General features: G+C 39.0%; 1 protein-coding gene across 4 annotated transcripts in view; it reads right to left on the bottom strand.

Moving 5' to 3' along the window:
• Positions 1-11367: 11367 nt before the first annotated feature.
• Positions 11368-27960, bottom strand: part of LOC108929739 (gamma-aminobutyric acid receptor subunit gamma-2) — a 28269-nt gene continuing 11676 nt past the window's right edge. Inside the window, exons 4-10 of one of the 4 annotated variants that reach the window (XM_018744474.2) lie at positions 27503-27723; positions 26719-26801; positions 25860-25997; positions 17638-17790; positions 14453-14658; positions 13368-13391; positions 11368-11679 (exon numbers count right to left, since the gene is read on the bottom strand). In XM_018744474.2, the coding sequence (XP_018599990.1) occupies positions 11398-11679; positions 13368-13391; positions 14453-14658; positions 17638-17790; positions 25860-25997; positions 26719-26801; positions 27503-27723 (1107 nt within the window). In that variant the 3' untranslated portion in view covers positions 11368-11397. The remainder of the gene's footprint in view (positions 11680-13367; positions 13392-14452; positions 14659-17637; positions 17791-25859; positions 25998-26718; positions 26802-27502; positions 27724-27960) is intronic. The other 3 variants (XM_018744475.2, XM_018744476.2, XM_018744477.2) reach the window with 3 other exon arrangements.

The raw sequence follows: 27960 nt of genomic DNA, 5'->3' as shown, positions 1-27960 counted from the left end.
ATGTCAGAATTGCTAAAGAAAACTTTATTACACTATAATTCTATGCGACATGGCCAGTTGTGAGTTTACATTCGTTTCCTGCACTATAGTAAATCAGCTTGGGTTTTTTGAAATTTGAACGTGATAAGCAAACTATAGCTGGTCAGTGCCAAGTCTGGATGACTAAACAGCAGTCGAAAAATTTAAAATTATTAACCCCGTAGAGGAATTCTGCAGAAGAGGACATTAATGATCTCACTATGGCTCACAATGTCTTTCTGAACAAATGCTTTTTTCTAACTCTGTGGTTTGAGCAGAGGTGAGATCAGCACAGCTGGGTCTTCTCTGGCCAGGTCTTTGTACAGGTGCTCAGCAGACTGAATACATTTCAGCAGCTCTGAGTGCCAACACAGGTAATACCCCATGCTTACTGATTGAGATGAAAAATGGACTGCTGTCATCCATTTTTTTCTTGGCTGAAAGGATGTTTCTTAGCAAATCAATTGGAATCAAAAGCAAAAACTGACTGATTAAGGCAGGCTCAGTAAAGGGCCAGGGTAACAGTGAAGGGATAAGATTTTGAAAAGTATTTGAAAAGGGTACCTATTGCTTAACAAGTGAAGGCCGTGGAAGGCCTCTGGACTGATGCTCAAGCGAGTGGTTCCTTATTTTCATCAAACAGGGATGAAATGAAATAACATCTCTTTTTCAATTGAATCCAATAGTGTACCAAATTCCAGCAGGACTGTTTCAGATGTCATGCTGTATCCATGCTGTCATGATATACTGTTTTTATGCTGCTGTCATTTTTTGTTCACCGAAAATGTAGGCTGTACATGACAGTTCCATATTTCTTGTTTCCGCTTAAAAGGCAGATCATTATCATAAGTTTTGAATGCATGTTTCTAATAAAAGGATGCAGTTTTATCCACCCAGTGGTGTCCAATGAACAAACACTGTTAACTGAATTGTGGTCATGGGTTCATTACCACATCATACCCAACACTACAATAATTTATCTATGTCTGGGGGAAAATGGGTATGGCATTTTGGTTGGTACATCTTTTCAGTAACTAATGTGTACAAGCTGGACTTTGTACAGGAACATTTTATCTACACTTATATTTACATTTATGTAGATTCATGTTGTTGGCAATTTTCTCAGAAGGAGTGTACAACCCAGAGTAAACAAAAGCATTTCATCATAAGATGGGGATCAGATGCAGACATGAGATTCACCAAGTACAGTCAATTGATCCAACTTAACCAGCATGCATTACCTTGAAAACAGCTGTATAGAGAATTTACATGGAGATTTTTAAAACATAATTTTTATTTTTATGGATGGAACTAATGATGGACAATGTCTTTTCAGCTTTCTGTGCATGTACCCCCAGAAAGTAGAGGGAAAAGCATTTTAAAATCTAACATGAGAAATGTATCCATTTCAGATGTGCATATCCTCTCAATTTTGATGTTTTATGCTGGTGACACAAACAATGATAGAATCTGAAGACTGTAACAATAAATAAGTCCATTGTAAATTAAAGAGGCTCGTGCACTGGACAGGGATGGGAGAGCTGAGACATTTACATTAAGGGACACACAATGTGTGCGATGTGAGTTTTTGACTGCTGCTGCTCCCAGATTCCCGTCTCGCCCTGGCAGCGTCTGAACATCCCGTGGTTCTTGATGCTTATCAAAACCTCTTTTTTCCCTAAAGTGCCAGAACTGTCTACAAAGGTAAGTAACACATGGGACAGAACGTTGTCTCTCTAAGCTGGAAGAGCAAGAAAAAATGTGCTGTCATCTGGTTTTCCTGATTGACATGTGAAGGGGCATCTGACTGACATTAAGAGAGTTGGTTGTAGGAAGCTCTCGCCTGTGATTGTATCATCAGGTTGACCTGAAGTGCCCAGCCTCACACCCATTTCATAGCGAGCATGGCTCAGATGGGTCCAACAGAAATCGGGAACTCTGTCTTACAGTGTCTGTGTCAGTGTTTATTACAGTGCTTTACTGGAAGAGGTATGAGAACAGGTGTTTATACATTTCTCAAATATTTTAACAAAGCACATTTTGTAAACAAGGACACCTGCTGTGCTCTGTATGCGCGTTCTCAGGTGTGTGGTATTTATACTGAAATGTGTTAGACATCTGCACATATTTTAATGACAGTAAAATCTGGGCTATATACATTTAACTTATACTGAATAAACATTTTTATGAACAAATTATTTCTCTGTAATTAATTCTGCAGAACAAAGTAATGACTTCAGTTATCACAATGAAGCGTAAGCAATTGCTCTGGAAATAAGTTTCACCAAATTTGACAACTCATTAAAAAAAGGAATTAAAGCATAGACAGACTCTGTCTTATTTGTCATACTTCATTTATCCCTTAACCCAGACTGGAAACTCAACTGTTGCGTGCATATTATCAAATTAGTCATAATTACGACTTTGTGACTGAAAGCAATTAACATGTCACAAAGTGAGAATTGCTGTTGCAACCAATGCAAATGTGTAGAAGCTGAGATGAGTGGGAAAAATCAAATCAAGATGACTGACTGCATGTGGAATTATTTGTGAATGCAATAAATACAAGGGAATAAAACCTCTTAAAATTGAATATTGTCATATGTTTTGGAAAAAAAAAACATTTTGGAATAAAATAAATGGACAAAAATGATGGCCTACATAGACACATTAGAGACATAATGATAGAAATATTATCATGCCAACAGTTTACATACTCTTGTATTCTGTATTCTGTCACCTGAAGTCCTTCATCCTGAGAGACTCTGTCCTCTTCTCTTTGCACCCACTAGTTTGGAATGAGGACTCCAGCTGTGGCTTCTGCTTAAGAAAAGAACACAGAGAGGAAATGCCCATTTTGACCCTACACCTTGATCCATTCAGACTCTCACAATGAACTCTTACACTGTCCATGATCTGTTTGAAAGGCAAACTGTAAGGCTCTTTGCACAGGTAAACAATTTTCCATCAGAAAAGAGAGAGCTTGAGTGTGCATCTAGATTCAAGAGTTTATGGTCATGTGTAGAGTAAACAGTTTGTTACACCATACAATGAAATTCTTACTCTGTGAATCCTCTCAGCAGCCTATGACATAAATTGTAAGGACATAAGGAAAGAAAAAAAAACACAAGGCGTAAATCACAAATTACAAAAATTACTCTTAGTGCAAAAATCACAAATTTACAAAAATTACTATGTATCTATGTATAAGCACCATTTTTAAAACTTCACATTTCAGTATGTTGCTTTTTGGGGCTGAAATTATGTGATGTGTGATGAGATGTGTACAAAAATGTGGGACTGATGACTATAGGTGGATCCAACTATACAGTTGCCCAACCTGAAACAGATGATCATTGGTCATTACAATGCCTCTGTAGTTATGCCATGTCAAGAACATGTAATAATGCATCGCATGTCATGGCAACCTATTGTATTTTCACTTCTTTGTATGAAAAATTTTCAGTGATATGATACAAATTCTTGGGTCACCTTGTTTTATGATGGCATGCTTTGTATGTGCTTATGACTATCAGCCATCATGAATAATGGCTGTTGTCATTACCTAACATGACCTGTCATAATGTGCATTACCATGACATCATTATGGAAACATTACGAAGATGCTATTAAAAAAACTGTTTTAAGTCCCAATGATATTAGATAAATTATACCCTTCAGAGCATATGCAATATCTCTTCTGGTGAAATCTCTTCAGTTCTGCAGCATGCTGTAGCCTCAAAAAAAAAAAAAAGCTAGTGAAAGAGGTTCCCCGATGGTCTGAATACACTCTAATTTCATTTCTGGTTGAAGACCTGCTTAACCCAGTGACACAAACAATGAGGAGTGGATACGCTCATCCAGTCCTGGGACACTGTGGAGTGGCCTCTTTATCGGCCACAAAACATGTCAGCGTGTAGTCCTATGAGAATTGTGGAAATGTACGAATAGCTGAGGATTTGTTGCAGAACTATTATGCTGGGGGATTGCATGTTATTGTGGGTTATGTTTGGAGAAAAGAGATATGTAATTCCTCGGGGATGGGTGCCAGCATTTCATTTTTTCCCCAGATACCCTGGAAAGGCTTTTTCACAGTAAATGCAGTCTATCAGCTGCGATCATTCTTGAATAGAATCCAGATCAGTCCTGGTGTGTGAAGGGCTTTCATTGTATTTCACCATGCTATAGCAACACATTCTTATAGCGAGATGATTACTGAAGTACTGCAGGACAAGTGTCATCCTCCAGAGTACAACAGCAGGTCCCAGTGTGGAATCTTACCCTTGAAAACTTTCCAGTTGGCTTAATGCACCCTGCATTAACTGCTCTCTGCTTACCAGTTATCTTCGCATATTTTTTTTCACTAGTAACTTCTGTGTCAAAACTTGTGACTGTGACTCTGCTTTTGCTTCGGTTGTGACTTTGCTTTTCAATTCACTTGCCAGTTTGCGCTCACGTTCAACCATTGCAATCATTTACGCTGAGTGACTATCGACTGTGAAACATGAGTTCTTTTAAATGGTGCCAAATGTCAATGACAATAAATATTTAAAAATTAATTCAAAGCAACTACCTTAGGGCACTCAATCCTTCCTATTACATTTTATCCAGATGACCAACTTTTGTGAGGACATGACAAGTTTACCAACACAATTCAGTTTTGGACGTCAAGTGCATACGTCACAGTTCTGCTGAAGGCTGCTGGCAGATCAATACCTTTTTTGTTAACCCGCTGATTCAAAAAGAGAAAGAGCAGCATTTTTTGAAACTTTGGATGACTGCTATAAATAAGGCAGTGTAACTTGGGAGGGAAAACTGATAAAATGGGGCCAGCAGGTGGAACATCCTCCGAAAGCCCCGATTTTATTCTCCACATGGACACAACCAAATGTCACCTCTGCAATCAGTTAAAAAGAACAATTTGCCAAATTACCTTAAATTGGCTTATGTTTGAACTGCGGAAGATTTTCTAGTTCTGGTCACTGGCTAAATAAGTCTGTCTGTCTGTCTGAAACACTTTAGAACTTAACGCAACGAGCCTGGACATTTCCACATATACAGCCATCACTTTGTCAAGAGAAAATTTTAGTAGAAACTCTACTAGTGGAACGCTCAAGTATCCATATAATTACCAGCAATTTCTGCCACGATAACATATAAATACACAATTTTCTTAAATGGAAACACAGTGGTGTAGCCTCAGTCTTGCAAGTTTGAATCCTGCTTCGGCTCAGTCTGTGTGGACCTTGTGTGGACCTTCTCACATATGATCCAAAGACTGGTGACTCAAAACTACTCTTGGTGTGAATGCCCCGCAACAGATTACTTTACCCTGCTTTCGCCACTCTGCGTCTCTCTATTGGATCCAGATTTCCAGGACCCAGTTCACATCAATGGCTTCTATCAATGAATGATTATTACTGTTATCTGCTCAGAATGGACCTTGGGTAAAAAGGGATGGGTAAAATGGCTCTCCAGAGCTGTAAACCTGACTTTAAATATAATAGAGGAATTCCCTGATAACTGTGTTTCAGTTAAAGAAAGGTGGAAGGAAACTAGTGTGACACTGTTAACACACAAATATTTTTTTCAATATTCATTAGCGTCTTCCCTCATTGATGGGACTCTAAAGACTGTTGCTGTGTATGAAAGACAAATTCCTGCAATTCATCTCTAGCTCTAATCAAGGCAGCATGTTGAAATACTTGGGCCTGAGGTAAGGACCGCCACTTCATTCATTAAGGAGATCTTGGGTGTCTAGTGGTTTATGTGAAAGAGATCTTAACCACTGACACCTCTTAAGAAAAATCTACTCCTCTGTGTTAGTTCCATAGCACAGGAATCAATTTCCTGTGGAACTGAAAAAGCCATATAATTAAAATCCAACTAAGTGTCTCAGTGGAGCATGTCAATCAATTTCAGTCAAAGGCACATGTTGAAAGAAATAATCAGAATCCATTATTTGGCCGAGGTATGTATTCAGGAATTGGTTTCCCTTTATTCGTTAACTGCTGATCTTCATACAATGCAAGGTATGCCACAGTGGCAACTTCAGTTTGACATGAATTACTTTGTCTGCGGATAAGCTTTCATTTTAGATTTTTCTAGCCTCTTGTATGTGTCACATGTGAAGTGGCTCCAAGCTACAGTTCTTGACTCACATTCATTTCCCTCTCAATGGTATTTGGCACTCTTCAATCCAAGATTCCCATCATCACTGTTTCCAGCAACACCTACTCTAGAGAAGTTGGCAAATAGAAACACTGAATTTTTCTTGGATATAATTTCAAAGCACTGAAATGTAATTATAAGAAATTATTTGGAAACTAGTGGCAGCAACTGAATAAATTGTCATTAAGGTACACTTAATAGGTGCACTTTGGAATTCTCAGTTGGTGTAAATGCTGTAATGTGGTAACAAGATACAAAAGCAGTGTATTGTTACTTATCAAAGATGCATTCCATATATTACTTTTCTTGCATTTTACCTGCTCTTATTCAAATCTAAGTGTAAATGTAATAGTGGAAAAAGCAGGACAGGCAGAAGAAGCCTCCCTCTGCTCTGGATGGTGACAGAATGGACGCAAACAAGTCTCATTGTGCTGTATATTTTCTTCTTCCTGGGAAGCCCAGGAAGGGCTCGATTTTATAAATCAGTGTGGGACTTCAAGCATCACACCCCACCGATCCTACAAAATACCATTGCCATCACTCCTGCTCAAAGCCAAGGTCCCCTTGGCAAAAAAACAAAATCCACCAATGCAAGATAACATACCGAGCCTTAGATTTAAAGCAGCACCTCCTAATTTAAGACTAGTGGATTACCAACCTGAACTGATTAACCTCAATGTGCCTTAAATATTTCAGAAAACTTATATTAATGGGAAACCAGTATCTATCTGAGAAATATCATCAAACATATAGACTTTTTCCCCAAAAAGATATTACTTGCCTGATTTTCTCACAAAGACTGAAGAACTTTAAGGTCCTCAATTCAACCAACTACAATTCAGATTGTTTTATTTAGTGCTTGTTTAGTGCTTTGTTTTATGTATTGTTTGTTTTAATCACTTGTGTATTTTAGAATAGAGTGTGCAATGGCACAGAAATTTTGTTCAAATGATACTGGCCTGGTTGTTTGTCCATTTGATGGTCATCCTCTGAAAATAGTAACATCAGCAGGACGTACTAATGAAGAGAAAATTAAAAAAAAAAAAAATCCAACATGAAATTCAAAGCAGGCAATGATTAATTGGACACAAAGTATATAAATTTCTCTGGTACTGAACTGAGAAATGCATTTTAGTTTACAAAAAATATGACTAATTCAAAGAATAAATGAATGCTGTGCCTTTATGCTGTGCAGTTAGTATTACTGTTCTTATAAAGCCATGTCTCACAGCAAGAGAGGAGATGTACTGCACACCAGAATTATACTGGTATGGTGCCGCTATTGTTATCGATTAGTTCTTTATCCTTGAATTCAAGTGGAATTTAAACTCTGCTATGTACCATGTAACAAACTGCTGAAGGAATGAAGTAATTATTTGTTGATTGAAATCAAGGGCACCGAGGGTTATTCTGAGCGCTGCAGGAGGTACGGGAACATAATGAGAGTTTTTCTTCATTATAGGACATGAGATGACATGGTGAGAGCAGTGTACAGTGTAAAGGCTTATGGTCACCCTTAGGCAATGCTTGCAATAACAATTACACTGTAATGTGCAAGCGTCTGTCTTTTTACCCTATGATTTCTTAGAACTTAAGGCTAACACGATGGCACTTCCGAGGAATCTAGTGAAAAACATACAAAATATAGATAATTTCTAATTAAAGTTAGAAATAATTGGCTGATGTTTTTACCAGCAGTGTTGCAGTTGTACAACACTCCAGCAAACAAGGGGTTCTAGCCTTAAGTGTTGACAGTTTTTATTCTAAAAAAGTCTTTTACATTGTATTTCTGTGTATGTTGTCTCATTGCTGAACTCAATAGACTTGGTCCTGGAAGACAAGGATTTTTATTAACATTAATTAAGTGGAAAGTGTGAAGATGAAGACTTGGCATTTCGAGCTGCTCCTTTTCTGATAAGAACTAATAAGTAATAAGCTTAGTCAAGTTCATGTGCCATACATCTTTAAGTCCTGTTAAATAATGCATATACCTATCTTTGGAAATCATAAATGAAAAATGAGATTGCACCAGGCCTTCATAATCAGACTCTTGGGTCATTTCTGAGGTTATTCAAATGCGGAGGGAAAAAAAGTTTTATTACTGACAGACAGGTGTATGACTGCACCTTGTCCTGCCTGTCTGTTTGAAGATATCGCTCTGCCATGCTAGCATCCTTCCTCCTCAGTGCCTCTTAATTTAAAAAACCACTTGAGTTCAGTATTATTTAGTCACAAGACATGGGTACTTTCAGAGCTCGACTGCTTTGGTGCACCTGTCACTGCATGCTTGAACTATCAGATAATGAGCAATGTCATTTGTAGCTCTTCCAGTCATTTGTTTTCATCACATACACAAAACTGTAGCGGAGAACAGCTTCAGTAACACAGAAAAGCTGAAATGAACACTCGATTAAAGAGGAGCAATATCCATTCATGCTAAATATGTATAAAGCGCTTTCTAATATACTTTTGTGCATGTTCTAGCCAGGTGGCCAGGGGGTTGTGGGAGTTCACACAATTATCCCTGTTCTTCATCAGTTACACATTTTTAATTCAAATGGCTGTGACAGATGTACATAACAGAATATGATAATTTGCTTAAAGTTTATTTTCAATAAATGTAGGGAGACACATCTAAAAAAGTGTGTATTAGTCTTAAGATTGGAAAAAAAAAAGTTTCATTGCAAGTTGTGTTTATGACACTGACACAATGCTCTGTGACAATAGTATTAAAAACCATGCCAGTAAGAAAAGTTAAATTTATAAAGGAGTATTTTTACACATGATCAAGTGTTTGGCTCATGACAGATTTCCGTGAAAATTTTCATAAAATCCTTTCCCCCCGGAAAAACAGCTTAACATTTTATTATTTTCACTGTCTTCAGAAACAAGCCAGATCAGATAGCAAACTCACAGGTTGAAGTACGATCAGTGAACATGACAGAGTTACCATTCAACAAAGATGTATTCCATTCTGACCCTTCAGCGCCTTCACTGTTTTTACATTCCTTAATATTCTCAACAAAGTAAGAAACAATAACTGACTTCCAGTCTCCTCCACCAAAGTCCTCTAACAGTAACTTCAGTAACAGCAAGTAATCGTGTTTCAACAAGAAATGAAACAAAGACATCTCTAGCAAATACAAGTAGAGTGTGTAGTGGAGATCACACAAGATCATCAGTAAATGGGGCAGAGCTGTGGTTACCGTGTTTTGGAGTAACTCACATCTTCCAACTTCTCCAGGAGACAAGCTGGGATCAGATTATGTTGAGCATAACTTTTCAACTTGATTAAAAGACATAATGACCAACAATTAAAAAATGATATAAATTAAGATGTATCAATACTAGACAGTTTGCATACACTGAATTTCTTTATAAAGGTTTAATATTTCGCGTTAAAAAAAAATGAATGCTGAAAATGATGTTTAGATGACAACATGTTGGCTGTTCTTGCATTCATAAGATTAAAGTTAAACTGAGAAGCATTAATAACTTCAATAATTATGAACCACCATCCAAATGATGCTCTGCAGTAGTCCTGCACCCCTGCTAGTGTGTAACCTGCTTCACACACTATGCTTCCAGGATAGGCTCCAGACCATAACAACCATATAAGAACAGGTGATTATCAACAGTGTGTTAGTAAGCTAAAAACCAAATTAAATTAATTTATTTCTTTAAACCAGTATGGAGGATGTATACAGTAGTGCAAAAATTTTAATGGCAAGTAATCATGGGTTGAATACTCATGTACCTGTACAAAGGCAGTGGAAAGTTTCTTTCATCTCAGATTTGTCTATTTTGCACAGTAGTTTCTTCACTGAAAATAACCCTTAGGAATTGTTTAATAATCAGATTCTTCACATGCTGTCCAAACTTGAAAGTCCAGTTAAAGAAGAATTTCCAATATCCCTTTGTACAACTCAAGTGTAAGAGAGACCAGAAAATCAAGCCTAATATACAAAACCTCGATGGTGTCGCTTACCAATACAGTTCAGGAAAACATGTTGTATGTACAGGATATTACTAATGGGAGACTGAGTAAGTATGATTACTTTCTTATTTTTAAATATTTCATTTAAAAAGAAGAAAATTGTTTCAAAAACAGTTGCATTGTTTGCTTCCATGTATTCATTTTCAGTCCAAAAAGTGCATGCGATAAATGTAAATGACAATATAACAAAGTATTTACAGTGGATTTAAATATAGCTGCAGACCACATATGCCAGCCTTCGACACATATTTAAAATTCTAGGTTTCCTCCTCCATGAACAGCCTATTGTATAAAGTATTTTAAAATGATGCTTGTTAAAGTGCCATTTCATCTATATAAAAATTCCCTCATATGTTTTACTTATACAATACTGATAAAATATTAAACATGAATCAACCTAAATCCAAATAAACTGTAGTTACACATCTAGGGCTTCATGTATAAAACATTTTTGCGCATGGATCTGATTACAAAATCCACAGATTTGACCATGAACACAAATATAATCAAAAATTTTGATTTAAACATGGAAATGTGTTTACCCATACACAGACTTCAGACCTTTTGTACAAACTGTTATTTCGCTGTACTGCATGCTCAACACTCACAAGTCTTCCAACGTAAGAAAAAATAGTATAGGTTTACATTCCCATTTTGTATGAAGTCTAAGCAAAGATTACAAACAAGGCTCCTGCAGTTTAAAAAAGCTATTAGCATAATAAATAGCAATTTGAAGAATACCTTTGTGTGTATTTATTTCGTTTTTTGCTGTTTCACTGCATAAATCCTGTTTATGAGTACTTTGAACCTCTTAATGTCCAGACCAGCTAATAAATGTTTTCAAGATAGTCAGTCTGCTTAGCAGCAGGACATGGAAACTCCACTGATACTTGTAGTGCGTGCAGTGTGATTCTTGTTATTGTCTTATGGTAGCAGACCTAGGACCAGGAGTACCACCCACTGTGCCAATGGAATCACAAACTTATTTTTCTTTTTAAAACAAATATTAGAAATATTGAGAGCCATGGAATAGTGACTAACCCCATGCTTGAGTATGCTACAATTTTACTTAATGGAATCTTGTTTCAAAGAAAAGCAAAGAAAAAAAAAATGGAAGTGGTTTTATTTATTTCCAGCACGCAAAAAAAAAAAAAAAAAAAAACTGATTGGTTTGTTGCAGGTGTACAGTAAGGCCAGGCTACATGTCAGGTCTACAGGTAAAGATAGGAGACCCAGTATACCAGGTTGAAGAGGCCGAAGGCAGTAGGGAAGAAGATACGGGCGTAGGAGTCTATCTTGGAGATGCGGATGTGCAAGCGTCCGTGCCGCCAAGCCCCCGAGCGGCAGTCCTCGAAGCAACAGAAGAAACTGGTGCAGTCTTTGCCATCCAAGCACTCGTAACCATACTCTTCGTCCCGCTCTTGCATGTGTGTCGCGTTGTTCATCTGGATGGCTGTGGCTGAGCGGGGCCGGATGTCCACCGTGGGGGCCTGCTTCGCATCCAACAAAAAAAAGAGTTGAGAGTCAGTGCCCAAGCACAGGCGACCATTTGACAGCATCCCTTCGTCAAAATGCAATTTTCACCTTATCTTGCCAACAAAAGAAAAATAAGCAGCAAAGAAAACAAGCTCACACAAAGCCGCAATTTCATCTGAGCAGCAGCCACTCACAGTAAATGCTCTCCTCCCATGGATTGATGCAAATTATATCTTTTGGTGAAACCTGCTAAATCTAGCTTTTAACTGATTTAAACGATAGAGCTGGATTTTGGGTCGCAGCAATTTATCAGACGTTCTTTCTTTAACAGGTACATGATTGTGACAGCACTGGGCAAACAATTTCTTCGTTGTCACAGTAAATACCAGGAAAACAAAGGCTGTACCTTAACAAAAGTGTCCCTCAATAGTGCGTGCAACACCAAATCAGTTCTTATATAATGAGTGACTCAAACTTTAACAGTTTTTCTGCTATTTGCCTCTTTTTTTTATGGAACTTTAGAATCCCTCCATTGTACACATCAGGAAGACATTTAAATGGGTTATTTGTTTTCAAAGGACAACTTATTCCATGTTATAGCTATCAAGTGGTTAATGATTCAGCTAGCATCAGTGCAGCCTGGCCTTTTTTTAACGCAAGTACACAGTATATCGGTGTAAACCAGTTTTTCTGTAGGTGTTCTAATGCAGTTCTCAATTCGAATGATTTTTCTGGCACCCACTGATTGTAGAGTATATTTTCCAATATCAAAGTATCTCAGCTCAAGCAAAGAATAAGCAGAAATGCCTTTGAAAACAAAACCAGCTGGATTATGTGGCTGGTGGTTTCCATCAGGACTGCAACCCACTTTATCAGCAGCAGGTTTATGTTAAAATGGCGCGAGGGACGCTGAGTCACCTGGTCACGTGACTCAGTTCTTAGCGGGTTGCGTTAAAAGCGGGTGCGAATATAAGCAACGACTTAAAAAATATAACTGCTGGCAGTCAGCTTCAACTGGATGAAATAGACAACCTCCAAAAAACCAAAGTTGTACAGAAAATGAATTTATATTCCACAGTAAAAAAATTAAGAAATATAAAAACGGCATTTGGTGTTTTAAATGAATTCCTTTCTGTCAGGTAAACATAGTTACGTGTGTGCCACTCCAGTGCAGTGCCCTCTGACTTGTGTTCCCTCTTTAGATCCATATCCTCAGCAAACTGTGCTGCTAAGTGCTAAATGGATATCTTATGAAGTTTGGCATTTCACTGGGTTGTCTATTTCAGTCTGTCAAAGCTCTGCTAAGTGGGAAAGGGCTGTCAGGTCTGAACTCCTTGAGAAACATACACACACACAGTTAGGCATCAAGATGAGTGACAAAGGAAGGAGCACAAATATGTACACTCTCTAATGTAGCACAGCTTGAGACCAGCAAGGCCATAAATTGGTACATTTGGGTAAAATGGCATTTTTTTCCTCTATACACCAGCTTCTACTATCAGTAGAGAGCTACAGTGTGCAAGCAAACTCCGTGCACAGATTGTCATATGCTGTATCCGTAGGAGGTCATCTGTGCCACCACCATTTAAGAATCACTAACACACTACAATATAAACAACAGAAAGCAGTGAGGTGTGCTGGAATATTGGCCAAATACACTAGACACATGCAATTAGTCTTTTCTGCTCAGATGCAAGCCGTGTACCTTAGATGAAAACAGCCGAAGAAGCTTTTATCCAAACGTGAAAATGTGGAGTTAAAAGAGAAGGACATAAAATGTCTTACACAACATGCAAATGAATGAGAATAATAATTCCAGCTTTTTTCAGCATTTAGGCAAAGTCAGGGCAAAAATAAGAGCGAAATCCATCAGAATCAACACCAGCCTAATTTAATTTGCATCTAATTTCCATTTATCGAGAGCAACTTATTAAATGGCCACTGAGAATGCAAATTCACTCCTTCAGCTTATTTTGATAAGACTTATGTAAGCCTTTATTCTATACTGGCTACTGAGTGATTCTTTTTTTAAAATTTCTTTAAAGTACTGAATTTCACAGAATTTACTTTCATCTTAAAACTGCCAATTGAAACAGACTGCTTTCTCAAGCTCGTTTAAAACACCAACAACAAAAACTTAACGGTGTTTAAGTGAAACAAACTTCAGAAGAAATCTGAACCAAGTTAACATAGCTATAAAACGCCTGTTACGAAACTATTGCTTTCACTTGAAATTCTGCAAATTCTACATATTTTACTCATTTTAATTATAATAAATACATAGCTGTAATTAGTGAAAATATTTACCTTTTGAATTCTGAGACAAAGTACAACAAACTACCTGTAATGACTTCATTACTCAAGGACAGGAAATTCATAGAAGAATGAAAGAAGCCATGCCATCACACACAAGCTTTATTACTTTTTGTTGAGCTTTTCAATGATGGTCTGTTTCAGGTCTCACATGGCTTAAAATACTGGCCATTTGAGTAGTTCTGTAGAAAATTAGCTACAAGACCTAACTAAAAGGGATACAACTTGTCCAGATAACGAATAGGAGTGGTAGTTCATGAAGTGATACGTGGCGATTTCCTTATGGACTGCGTCACTGACAGCACAGAAGGAATCACGATACACCTAACCATTATTCTTCAGTTAAAACATTATGTTTTTAATTAAGTATCTGCAATGCAATTGGAAATGTGTAATGCAATTTGCTATGTCAGATTAGTGTGGCCGAAGTACAGTCCTGTTTATTGTGAGGAATACAGTAAGTGGTGGGCTACTCACGGGGTTCCTCTTCTTCTTGTCCTTGTTTTTGCTGGGTTTCCTGTTGCTGACGAAGTAGTGCAGCGTCCCGTACTCGATCAGAGCCGCAAAGACGAAGATGAAGCAAACGGACACAAAGAGGTCCATGGCTGTCACGTAGGACACCTTGGGGAGGGACTTCCTGGCTATGGTGCTGAGGGTGGTCATGGTCAGTACGGTGGTGATGCCTGCCGGTGGGTGAACATGGTCACAGATTGCAGTTGGCTTGGGGGGGCTTTAGCAAATTAATGGGAAGATCACTGGCTGACAATTTGATGGAAATAAAGAAACAATTCTCACAACCCTTTCACAAAACAGTGACAAACCTAAGCGGGCTCACCAAGGAACTTTAGAGACACAAGATGCAGAAAACAGGCACAAGACCAGATGAATAGATTATCTGAATAAATGTACTTCAAGAAGCCATTGACCACAGGGAGAAGAGATTTCCCATTGTGTGGTACACTTATTTACAATCCAGATCTATACCTAACTTAACTAAAAATCTCTGATAATTCTTTAATATTTTCATAACAAATGTTGAACTAAAATTGGGACAAAAGAATTTTTGCTGGTTTACTGAGTATATTGACGACTATAGGAAATACCACAGGTAAGCACCACAGCTCTACTTATGATAATTAGGGTGTGAACTGAAGGAAATGACCTTACATTTGGAAAGAGAAAATCCAGCAGATGAATATTCAGCTTTATTCAATTCAGTTTATTTTTATATTGCTCCTTTCCCATCACTTCACCTAGGAACACTTAACATTCATAGGAAAAGATTCAACTAAGCTTCTCGGCACATACTTCCTTTACCATGCAAATTGAATTTGGCCTCTCATGGCCTCTTATCGTGGTACAGAAACAAACAAGAATATAAATTAACAGGGTATTCAGATGGTCTGCACAGGCAGTTCACAAAATAGTGGATGATATGCTGTACTATAAATCCCTGAGATTTGTTTGGATGCCACAGCACATGTGCCCAGCATCATGAACACTTGTGTATAAGCTATTTATAGCCGAAGAGTGGATTAAATACAAAGAATGGATTTCCATTGACATTTTCCAGCAAAACACACGGAAAGACCCTCAATTTTCCAGATAAGGATATAGTTGAACTCCTGCCACCCCACTGATCCAAGCCCCTGCTGCATTGAGGTTAGCCTAAGAGGCATTACTGTAGGCCATCTGGTGTGTACTCCATAGTAAACATGAGGGATGCACTGCATCAGTTAACTGAAGTTTTATACACTGCCATATCCTCATGAATGCTATCTCTGCTGTTGGTTTGCTGATGAACATGGTACTGAAGATATATAATAGATAATGTGTTTTTGAGCCACAGAAAGCACACCTGTAAGACTGCAACCAGATTGTGCAGCAACTGTGCTATGCCAGCTATGACGTGTGACACGTGGCCTGTCAACACCAAGAGAGCCGAACAAAGGGTAAAAAGAAGGAAGAGAAGCCACGTTACGCAATTTATGGCAGACAACTTAACGTTAATGTGTTTGTGACATTCAAGTCTCTTTGATGTTTTCATTCCAGTCCATACTGCCTAGGACTGCTGTACATGCTTACACGTCAAACATGCAAAATTTATTCCTTATCTTGTAAACACAGAGAAGATCTGTTCACATTTACATACATTTATTCATTTAGCAGACGCTTTTCTCCAAAGCTACGTACATCTCAAATCAACGCCATGTTTGAAAATCAAGTCCAGAATATCGACGCTGCTCTGGACACTTTGAAAGTAAGGCTCAAGGTCCCTCAAGCCATACCTGCATTCTCCTTGTGTGGTGCTGGACATCACCAAAGAATTATTTTGAAATGAAATATCTGTTCTCCTAAGTTGTTTCTCGTGAGTGCTGACAGCGAATTTCTGGGCGCAATTTACATTTGCTCACAACTTGGAATTCTTGTAAAAGGAGCATTTATTACATGGAGAAACCTGTATCTGCAAATTGGTACTGCTCTGTGTTGACTATATTTATCAAGCTACAAGTACTGCCTTCACTTCAGCATTCCTGAAACGAAATAAAGGTAAATCCTCTTTGCAGTGTTATTGGAATATCTAGGCTATGTTCCACTATAGGAAACTCTGGCAATGGGTATTTCTGATTTATCTGGAAAAATTTTGTGCACCATGAAATTGCAGATAGCATTCAGGTTTTGATATATAGAATTAAAGTTAAAGCAGAACCATACTCAAACATAAATTCATTGATTTTTTAAAACTTATTCATGTTCTGGAACAAATCAGGATGGACAATGAGTTGATAGTCAGTCTGATAATCACACACACACACACACATTTTCAGAACCGCTTGTCCCTTACGGGGTCACGGGGAACCGGAGCCTACCCGGCAACACAGGGCGTAAGGCCGGAGGGGGAAGGGGACACACCCAGGACGGGACGCCAGTCCGCCACAAGGCACCCCAAGCGGGACTCGAACCCCAGACCCACCGGAGAGCAGGACTGCGGTCCAACCCACTGCGCCACCGCACCCCCCTGATAATCATTAAACTAATTTTTTATGTATAGTAGAAATCAGAATCAATGTTATTAATCCTAACAGCATCTTGCAACTTGATGTTAAAGAGAAATTTTACTTACAAACAGTTTACTATTCCTTGGATTGGTACCCAAATAATAATGTAACTATATAAAGCAGATAAAAATGATTCTCAAAAACAAGTCTTTGGGCAGTATTAATATTATTGTCGTAGTGAAAATTCTTTTGCGAATTGGGGTTGTTTAGATCATAACAAAAGCTGTGCATCCCTGAAAGTGGTGCTTGCCAGAAGGATCATTACACAGAAAATACAAATCTTTCTTTGCCTGCTTCGTGCTTGGTTTGATTGATACGGACTGAAAGTCAAGCAATGTGTTCCCCATAATAATGCTGCTTTGTAGACGACATACATTTACCAGAGAGAATTTATTCATGCACTATAGTAATGCAAGTCACCAGGCCCTTTGTTCTCTCCAAAGATCAGTACACACCAGTACACAAGAAATGATGATGCCCCCCCCTAATAAATTCCACTCAATTCAGTGCAGTGCTGGTTTGTGCTCTGTTAATTAATTATGAAAATAAACCTACTGGCAAAACCTCGCTGTTAACATAAGAACACAATGCATTTTTAATTACCTAAGGATGTTCTGGCTGGTACTGCATCCTTGTTGATCCAGAAAGATACCCAGGATAGGACGACAATGAGGGTGCAGGGAATGTATGTCTGAATGGTGAAGTAGCCCATTCTTCTGCTCAGGTCAAAGAAGACAGTCAACACCACATAGTCCCCTTTAAAAAGCAGAAAAAAAAAGACACAGCTTAGAACGGAACCCCACATCACACCAGTCAAAAATTCATCAGCACATATGCATGGAAATGTTTGCTTATGTGGAGTCATTTTCAAAGAACTTCATCCTACTACTGTGGCTAACAAGTTCAAGCCTCAGACTCCAGCAAATTGCATCGATCACCGTATTTCCGAAATCAAGTCCACTGGGGACAGAGGAACAAAATGAAAATGCAAATAGCATGCAATGGTGCTTTAGAGTGATGCAATCTCACATCCAGTGGCTCATTTTGCTGATCAACGCTCAAACGGTCTGTGGCACATTCATTCATGCACACATTTATTTTGGGTGGCAAAGTACCTCTAGGTAAGAAATATTAAAGAAACTGCACATCCCTAGCATCTATAATTAAACTAAAGTGCTGTGTTTAACCTTAATATAGTTAACCAAGATGAAATCAAAAGCAACTTTCAGACTGTTGTGGTAAACAAGATATTTTGGTCAAACCCTCACATGCTCTAGATAGCAGGGGTTAAGTGTTGTTTTCGTGCTGCTTTCCTAAGTCAAAGGCTATTTACTGCTATACTGCTGTTAGCAGACTTCAGAGCCAGTAATTGTGCACTGACTCATCTGAAAGCCTGAATGTATTAGTCCTTTGAATGAGGGTGTCTTTCTTACAGAAAAGTAATCTGCGAAGATCAAATGCAAAAATAAGCCATTTTACCAAATGTATTTACAGTATTAGCATAACAAGAGATTGTTAAAAAGAAAAAAATAGCTCAAATAAATATAAAGCTTGTACTGAAATATGAAGCCCCAATATTAGGTTTTTCCATCCATCATCAATAACCACTTGTCCCAAGCAGGGTTGCAGCAAAGCAGAGCTTAACCCCACAACACAGGGCACAAGGCCAAAGGGACACACCCTGGATGGGACGCCAGGCCATCGCAAGGCACCCCAAGCAGGACTCAAACCGCAGGCCCGCAACACAGTGGGGACTAGCTGAATCTGCTGCGCCACCACACAATGTTACGTGTTTCCCTACCTAAAACATCATTCTTATACTGAGGGTAAAAGAAAAGGTATCCCTAAGAATTTTGGGTTTACAAAATCTTGATATTTGGTATAACTTTTTACCAAAGAAATATTTTGGAATTGTATATGAAATTGTAATATAGTTGTGGAATTTTCCTTGAAAATGTTCATCCAATAGAGTGTAGGACAACACGTTTATGATAAGGAAAGAAGTTCACTGGGGTAAGTGTATCATGTTTGCTTTTAATGAACAGTGCATCAACAGAAGCTCATTCTCAGCAGAAAGGACTTCCTAAGAGGCTACAGGTTCATGTTCTCATTTCTTCATTTAGCTTACACAGCAGTCCTGTAAGCACATCATATCACCGAGAAGATTCAAAGTCCTCTGTCCAAGGGTCTCATTCTGAACACAACCGTTTGGCGTGAAAGAATTCTAATATGTACACACACATCCAGTCACAAAGAAGATCCTATGGTGCTGAGTTACTCTACTAGTGCTATATACTGACTGGTGGATTTCTTTCCTCCCCAGGCATTAAATCTGGCCTCCCCCTCGCACTATAGTAATGAAACATCTCACTCATTTTTTTCTCCATTGTAAAGGGAACAGAGGACAGGCGCCTGACACCTTTACCATTTTTTTCACAGTACAAATCTGGATTCTATATATGTACTTGACAGATGAGATTTCCCAGCAGAGAAAGCTTTGAGGCATTTGTAGAGCTTTCATTAAGGGAAATGTGACACATCCTAACCGGGTAGGATAAGCAACAATTAGTCCACACAAATACCACTGAACCTGAGGAAATGACACACATGTATATTTAATCAGTCATCAAGTGGGGATTAAATGCAAAGTATCTTAGTTTGTTCATAATGAAAAAACCAGACCGTTCACCACAACTGCTGTTGCCTCCTATACTTAGCCATACTATATTAAACACATCCTCCCCTATCAGTGAATTACCTTACATTAATCACCAGTCGATCCTGATACGGGAAGAAGATTGCTGCACTAAAATCATTGTGTGTCTATACCATGAACTGATGGTGTAAGAAAGTTAACTCGACAATTATTTAGATCAGTCACACACACACATTTTCAGAACCGCTAGTCCCTTACGGGGTCATGGGGAACCGGAGCCTACCTGGCAACACAGGGCGTAAGGGGACACACCCAGGACGGGACGCCAGTCCGCCACAAGGCACCCCAAGTGGGACTTGAACCTCAGACCCACCGGACAGCAGGACTGCAGTCCAACCCACTGCGCCACCGCACCCCCTAAATGACAACGCGGGGCGATTGCCACGCAGGGCCAGCTCGAGTTACGGGACGAGCTGCGCCCGGGAATCGAACCCGGATCTCCCGCTTGGAAGGCGAGAATTCTACCACTGAACCACCGATGCTTGCGGTTAGATCAGTCATTCTAGTGCAATTCGATACAATAGTAGAGCGTAAAAAAAAAAAAAAATCTGGCTGTCTCTCTTTAGTATGTGTTACCACAATATAAGTGCCTCAGAGTATATGAATGACAAGAGAACAAACTGACTTGAGGAAGACAAGACAGGCAGAGACACGGGAAAGATGGCTGCAATAACACACTGCGGCCAGCCTGCAGGACAACGGCGGGTTTACACATGACCGCTACTAGTTTGCATCTCACGCAGCCAATAAGAGGACAGAATGTCACTCCGTCTGCTGAGAGTTGGCACTGAATCTCTGTGGTGATGTCTTCCCCTGGCACCGTGGTAATGGCCACTGTCACTCACAAAAACAAGACCCAACATGCGGCAGCAGCTCCTTCTGATGGGGTTTTAATGAGAGGACATCGGCAGCCCAGACCTCTTATGCAAAAAATAATACATTTTAGAATGTTATATTTATTTTAAATGTACTGCAGATTTCATGCACTAATACAGATATACACACAAATCAGAAATGTCATTAAAGAAATAACACGGTAATCTGAATGTCAAAATAATTACATTTAGCTTATTATCTTGGGCATAAAGTTGAATAAATTGTGAACATTTATGATGTCAATATACTGGAGACTATTTATAGTTATTTGAAATCCTTTAAAATATTCAAATAAATATAAAACAGTATGTCAAAATACAAAATATATTGAAACACACATTATCGGAACTGCTTGTCCTATACGGGGTCGCAGGGAAACGGAGCCTACCCGGCAACACAGGGCGTAAGGCCAGAGGGGGAGGGGACACACCCAGGATGGGACGCCAGTCCGTCACAAGGCACCCCAAGCAGGACTCGAACCCTAGACCCACTGGAGAGCAGGACCTGGTCCAACCCACTGCGCCACCACGCCCCCACTATATTGAAACATTTTTGTTTAATAAGAATTGCTTCAGTCAGGCCAACTGAATTGCTGCTGAAACATCCAAAGAGCATTGAAATACCAACATCACAATAAAGTACACACACACAGTGTCTGAACCGCTTGTCCTATTCGGGGTCACAGGGAGCCAGAGCCTAACCTGGCACCAAAGGGCATAAGACTGGAGGGGACACACCCAAGACAGGATGCCAGTCTGTTGCAAGGCACCCCAAGCAGGAAGCAAACCCCAGACCCACCAGAGACCCGGTCCAACCCACTGCGCCACTGGGCCCCCTCACAATAAAGTATCAATATTGAATTGGCAATTAATCACTAGGCTTAAGAATAACTAGGCTTATTCACTCAGCTAAAAAAAAAAAAAAAAAAATCTTTACCATAAACAGATGCTTTGATAATGGCAGAATTTTTGTGTGCCCTGAATTACTTTACTAATTACTAACTCTGAAAACTGTCCAGAATAGTTGATCTTCATTAATGCAACATGTGCAGGTGTCTGTATTATCTTCAAATAGCTAACAACTAAAAAACTAAGAAGAACCCTAAAATAGGCCAGTAAGGGAAATTATTAGTTTAATAAAGGGCTTAAATGCTTAAACCTGCGCATAAGACCCCCAAACCTTGATATCCCTAATCAAGAGTTTAGAGCTCTATATTTGGTACAGTATTCATCACTGTTCTTTAGTAGCCAGGCTGCAGTTATCTCCTTTGATGTGTAATTGCATTTGTTTAATATGCCTACTGAGATATATTTATGCAGAAACACTGTGTTAGAACCATCTCCAATGCCACACTTGTGATGCCAGTGCAAACCCCCCTTTGGCAGTAGACCATGAACGTTCCACAGGATAGGCAATGCATAGCAAGCATCCTGGCCCCGTGCCCAGCGGTGCACTCTTCTGTTGGCTGCCAGCCGCTGTTTCGAGCAGGCTCCGCCAGCACAATAAATGTGTCAGAGATTCACATGCTTGTATCTCAAGTGAGCAATGATATGAATCAAAACTGAATGTTTAGGATTTGTTGAACATGATGAAAAGCTATATTTTACAAAAAGGGTTTGCCCACTCGCAGGTGACATCTTAAAGCATGATGGAAAGGGAAGTATCCGCTTGAATTTTTACTATAATAGCATAATAACATAATTTAGAAATTATTCCATATTACTAAATTGGTATTAATAACACATACATTTGTGGCATAGTAGAAGTACTTCTGAAAAATAAAATGATTTAGGTGCTGTAGGTTATTTAAAAACAAATCTAGCCATAACCAGATGGCCAAGCAGTTAATTTACAATATATTGCCATGGCAACACTAAGACTTGTGCGCACATTCTATCTATCTATCTATCTATCTATCTATCTATCTATCTATCTATCTATCTATCTATCTATCTAAATACATACATGTTACACAGAATTTGTGCAAAGACTGAACATGCTTTTTTTGCAACCACAAAACCACAGGCAGATCCATGTGCAAATCCTTCAGCTATTACACACTCAAAAGGCAAGTTTCACTAACATTCTTCTCGCTTTAGCCTGTTACACAATACGTAGGTAGCATATTTTTTGCAACAGCGCAGTGGGACACTGACTCGGTTCATGTGCAACCAGCCCCTGAGGACCAAGCAGTGAAAAGAAAAGACCGGAAACATTGGAAAAGCTGTTTCGCTGCACCACGCCGACGAAGGTGAAAATGTTCTCTTCTGTGCAGCTCTTGATAAACACTGACAAAAGCACGATAGGCGATGTGCAGTGACGTGTCAACGTGTGTGCATGGTCTGCACTGCTGCACTGCTTCCATTCATTCACAGAACCCCAAGACCTCCCATATCAATCTGTCATGTACCTGCCGGAAGCCTCCATCGACTAAAAGGGAATGCTGATGTGCCCCAAGGGTCTCCAGGCTTTAAAATAACTAAATCACACAGAACAACGCACACAGTCAACAGAAACACTACAAACGAAGGAAACTAGGTCACCCTATAAATAACTCTTCACAAAATCAATTTCTCCATATGCGTCATCAAGTAACGGCGTTTTGCGTTAGAGATAAAAAAAAGTTAGATTTGCATGTGAAAAGCTTAAAACATAATTACAACAAATACTTCACTGATTATTTTCTGTGAAGAACGTGTGGTCTGTGAAATGGTCCCTTGTTCAGCTAATTTGTCTGTTAATGTATACAGAAGAGCAGCAAAAAAATGAAAGAAGGTCTTTGCAACAATGCTGATTAATTTAAATGGTTACAGATTACTTTAAGCTTAGGAAAAAAAGAAAGAAATTGGTGGAAAACTACAGGTTTTGTTAACTCTGCTACATGATCAGCCTGGATCTGCTGGTCGCCAGATGTGAAGTTCAGGACAACATGTTTAACACATAACCAGCAAGGGGTTAAACATCTTACTGACATTCTCAAGAAGCAGAGCCTGGAGGTTTCTCTTCTCCAAGACACTGACTGTCATTGACTGCCTCTGACTTTATAGACTATTTTAAAACTAGATAGATTAAGATTCAAAGGTAGATATTAAATTTAAAAGATTTGTCATATGATATTAAATCAAGTCCCAGCAGCTTATCTTTGTCTTTGACATGGAAAAATGCTGTTAAAATGTAAGTTATTACTGTGCCATGCTTTTGATCTTTATTCTACAGTGTTGGAATATTTTTTCAAAATATTAACATAAGATTTCATAAGGTGGGTAAAATGCAAAATATGGAGCATCCTTATTTGGACAAAAGTATATCTTGCTTGGTGTAGACAAGTGTATAAAAAACCCACTGGAAAGAAACACCCAATGCAAACCTTATCACACCTTTTTGTTTCCACCCTTTATGTATTTTACTGTTTTAAATGCCACACAAAGTGAAACTAAATTTTATGAGCATTAGTCCTACTTTCTGTTGACAAGCTTTTTGAAATTTGTTGCAAGAACATCCAAGATTTCCTCTTGAACACATCATGGGCTCAGCTGTACAGCACCTTCCCTCTATACATGTTGCGAATGTTGCATTTCTAGGCCAGGGCTCTTAGTGCCACTGATATTCAGCAGGGTTCCAGCAATAATCACATAGCATTCTGACACTTCAAAGTTAATGTAATGATAAGAGTAAGAATCTACATTGCGTAACTTTTCAAGTTTTTAGGCCACTGATGAATAATGAACGTTTAATCTTCATATTTTTTTGACTGCTGATCGTAGAATTCCATATGCCCACCAAAATACTTGAGCACCTTTTAATATATCTTTAATCTGAGCCTCTAATTCCAGAGCGAGCTTTAATAAGCACCATGGAAATTCTGGAAGGAGCTAATGAGGATTCATTCTTGAATGTCGAATGTTTTTTGTTAATCTTTAGCAAGGAAATAAGATTTTGCTACAAGCTCCTTGGTCTATGGCCAAGAACACCCTTTTCTTCAATCAATAATCATTTAAGGGGACAAAGTAAATGAACTCCAAATCCTTCTTAACTATCTGCACTTTCTGTATAAGTTTGAGAGGATGCTCATCTTATTTGTTATGGTGACCTGTAATATTTCTTCTGTAGATCGTCTAAACCTATTAGTGAAATAAATGTTTGAGGAATCTGTATTTTATGGGTCTTTCTCCCTTTCAACAATAATTTACATCAGGACTTGTTCATAAATTAAATTGTCTGGTGCAAAGGCATGAAGGCCACATCCAGCAGGCTGAATTCAGGGCAGGGGTACACACACACATTTTCAGAACCGCTTGTCCCATACAGGGTCGCGGGGAACTGGAGCCTACCCGGTAACGCAGGGCGTAAGGCCGGAGGGGGAGGGGACACACCCAGGACGGGACGCCAGTCTGTTGCAAGGCACCCCAAGCGAGACTCGAACCCCAGACCCACCGGAGAGCAGGACTGTGGCCCAACCCACTGCGCCACCGCACCCCCCCCAGGGGTACACATTGACTCACAAACAATACGCATCATACACCACACTAACACTCGCAGATGCACACTCCCTACAATGTTGTTGATAGGAATTTTACAGTGACCCCCAGTTTAATGCAATAAATCACTTGTGTCAGAGTGAGACTCAAAAATAAAATATAAAAAAAAAATGCACTTGTTTATATGCTGACTTTAACATTAACAAGGCATTTTTTGGGGATGTTCAGGCAATGCAAATTTCAAAATTTCACTATCCCTGTGGGAATTTGCAAATGTCTCCTACAGATATACTGAAACAAAACACACTCACAAATATCTGAGAAAACACCCTTTTAATGACACTGAAATTCCTCCTGACCTGACAAATGCAATATTTGGCCTTCAGTGTTATTGTTTGTTATTATTTATTCATAGGTCATGCTATTAACCAAAACAACATTGTTACAGTGTTAGATTTGTATACTAATCCACTTACAGTGATTTACCCATTTGCACAGCTCGGTAATTTTCACTGTATTAATTCAGGGTTAGTATCTTGATCAAAGATACTATGACAGTAGGTAGAAATCAAACCTGTATCAGTCAGCTGCAAGGTAACAACTCAAGCTACTATGCCAGTAGATTTAATTCAACCGAAACAATTTGCACTGTTTTAATTACTCTGAATGTTCATCACGAAAAGTCTAAATAATCTCCCAGTACTTGTGAAATAAAAATTTTTGAATGATCACAGTAAATCAGTGACACAATGTACCTGAAACAGTCTTCACAACCTCAGTGGTGTTCCTAAGGCCCACAAAGGAGAACTGGTAGAGCCTCCACGAGCGTGTATCTCCCACCTCGACAGAGCTCCTCTTCCACTTGTACACAATCTCCTCCTTGGGATACCCATCTGAGTGGGACGGGGAGAGGGGGAGCATGGTAAGAAGAGGCCAGAGTACAGGTCAAACGTTTGACAGCTGTTCTCACTGTCCACAGGTATTTTAACGGAATTGAATCTTTATCCAACTAGTTCAGACTGAGTACCTTTTCCAAATGTACTGTAACAGCACAGTACAGCGATTCATTTCAACTATATTGTCTTATCTGTTATGTAGCTTGCTTATTGTACATGACTTCACCAGGCGGCTTTACTTATCTCAGCCTAATTTCTGAATGTGTTTTTCATAATTGTATCAACAAGGTGTATTGAACACAAACCATTACAGATTACAACTATGTGCTCTGAAATTCAGACAAATATGCTTTAATTCTGCATAACTTGACACATTTAGATAATCTCATCAAAAATAATTACCATACTTTTGTGTGTCTAAACAGCTTGCAAATCCATAACATGTAATGAGTACAGAGATTACCCATCCAAGGTGTCATTACAATCTACCTTTACAAAAAGAATATATTTCTTAGTTCCTGGCTTGTTGTTCAGAATGTATTCTTGCTGATACAGCAAGTAAGTAACATAATATATATTTTCTGCACTATGACAGTAAAGCACTTAATGTATTATGCTGACATATACTATAAATGAAAGGGATATACAGCTCACTGATGGCTTACCATGCAGTGAAACTGGGCATGAGATGTGAAAGTGAGCATATGGCCAGACTTACAGCTTGAAAACTCCAGGGGACAGGAATGTTCATCCATTGGAAAGTTGTTCAGTTTAAGCTGGCACTCCGCATCGATGGTCAATCTACAAAGGACAGAGCCCGAGAGAGAGACCGCATCAGTCTGTACTCTGCCTCCCTGGGCAGCGGCTTCCACTCCCAGGCTAATGTATCATCAACACAGATCCCTATATCTGGAGTGACGCAAGCAACGCTAAGGGAAAGTCAGGCAAATTAGTCACACTCACTGTGGCTGAAATAGGAAAATACTTGACGGAGTAATGATGGCCATTAGTCTTGTAATTATTAACCCTGACATTAATCACTGGCACAATAAGCCCAATTTCCAATGAGTATTTACCACACTATTTACCGTCACTGCTGGTACAACTGAAACTTAAGAGTCCAGACAGAGTACAGCATTCAGGACAGCTGGTAGCATAGTAGATGGAGCTGCTGCCTTTGGACTCTACCTCCACCTGTAGCCCCCCTGAGCAAGGTTCTTACCCTAAAATTGCTCCAGTAAATACCCAGATGGATAAATAGTTGTAAGTACTTTAACATTATCAGTTGCTTTGGAGAAAAGCACCAGTTAAATGAATAAATGTTTTCATCTCCATTCAGTGCCATAACACAGTGTACTTCAGGATCGGTGAAACACTTTGTTGATCAATAGCGAAGAAACCAAATGAAATATGACATGACTTCATACAAAATTAACCATATTTCCAGTACGGCACTTTGGACGGAACTAACCGAAATACACAGACAAATATCCAAAATTTACCGAAGCGTGTAGAGTATCCTTCCATCATTCCAGATTCTTAGCATGCGATTGGGCGTGGTGATCCAGTGGGCATCGGCCTTCTTAGAATTACGGAAAAAAGTGTCTGGGATCCAGATCTTTCCCACCATGTTGCTGTTGAGTCGTAGCACTTTCATGGTACTGTTGAATTTCAATCGCCGGTCGTACCACGTCTGAGCAAAGAATATGTCAATTGTGTACTCCTATTTGGAACATAAAGAAGAGTGTGTTATTATACTGGACCCAAGCAGAATTTTTTTTGGTTCAGTGATAAAAGCTTTAAAGTAAAGTTTAAAAAAAAAAAAAGTCTCATTTCTTCAAGCTGAGCCCTATGACAAACCGAAATGCCATGCATTAACTAAAAATATGGTCTGGCTTATTAGATGGCAGATTGTGGCATTCATTGCCACTGAAGCTTTTTTCACTTTGGCCAAAGTAGA

Source organism: Scleropages formosus, chromosome 13, assembly GCF_900964775.1.
Source record: "Scleropages formosus chromosome 13, fSclFor1.1, whole genome shotgun sequence".
Lineage (NCBI taxonomy): Eukaryota > Metazoa > Chordata > Actinopteri > Osteoglossiformes > Osteoglossidae > Scleropages > Scleropages formosus.
Note: the sequence above shows the minus strand (reverse complement) of the source record. Positions and strands in the feature narration are given on the sequence as shown.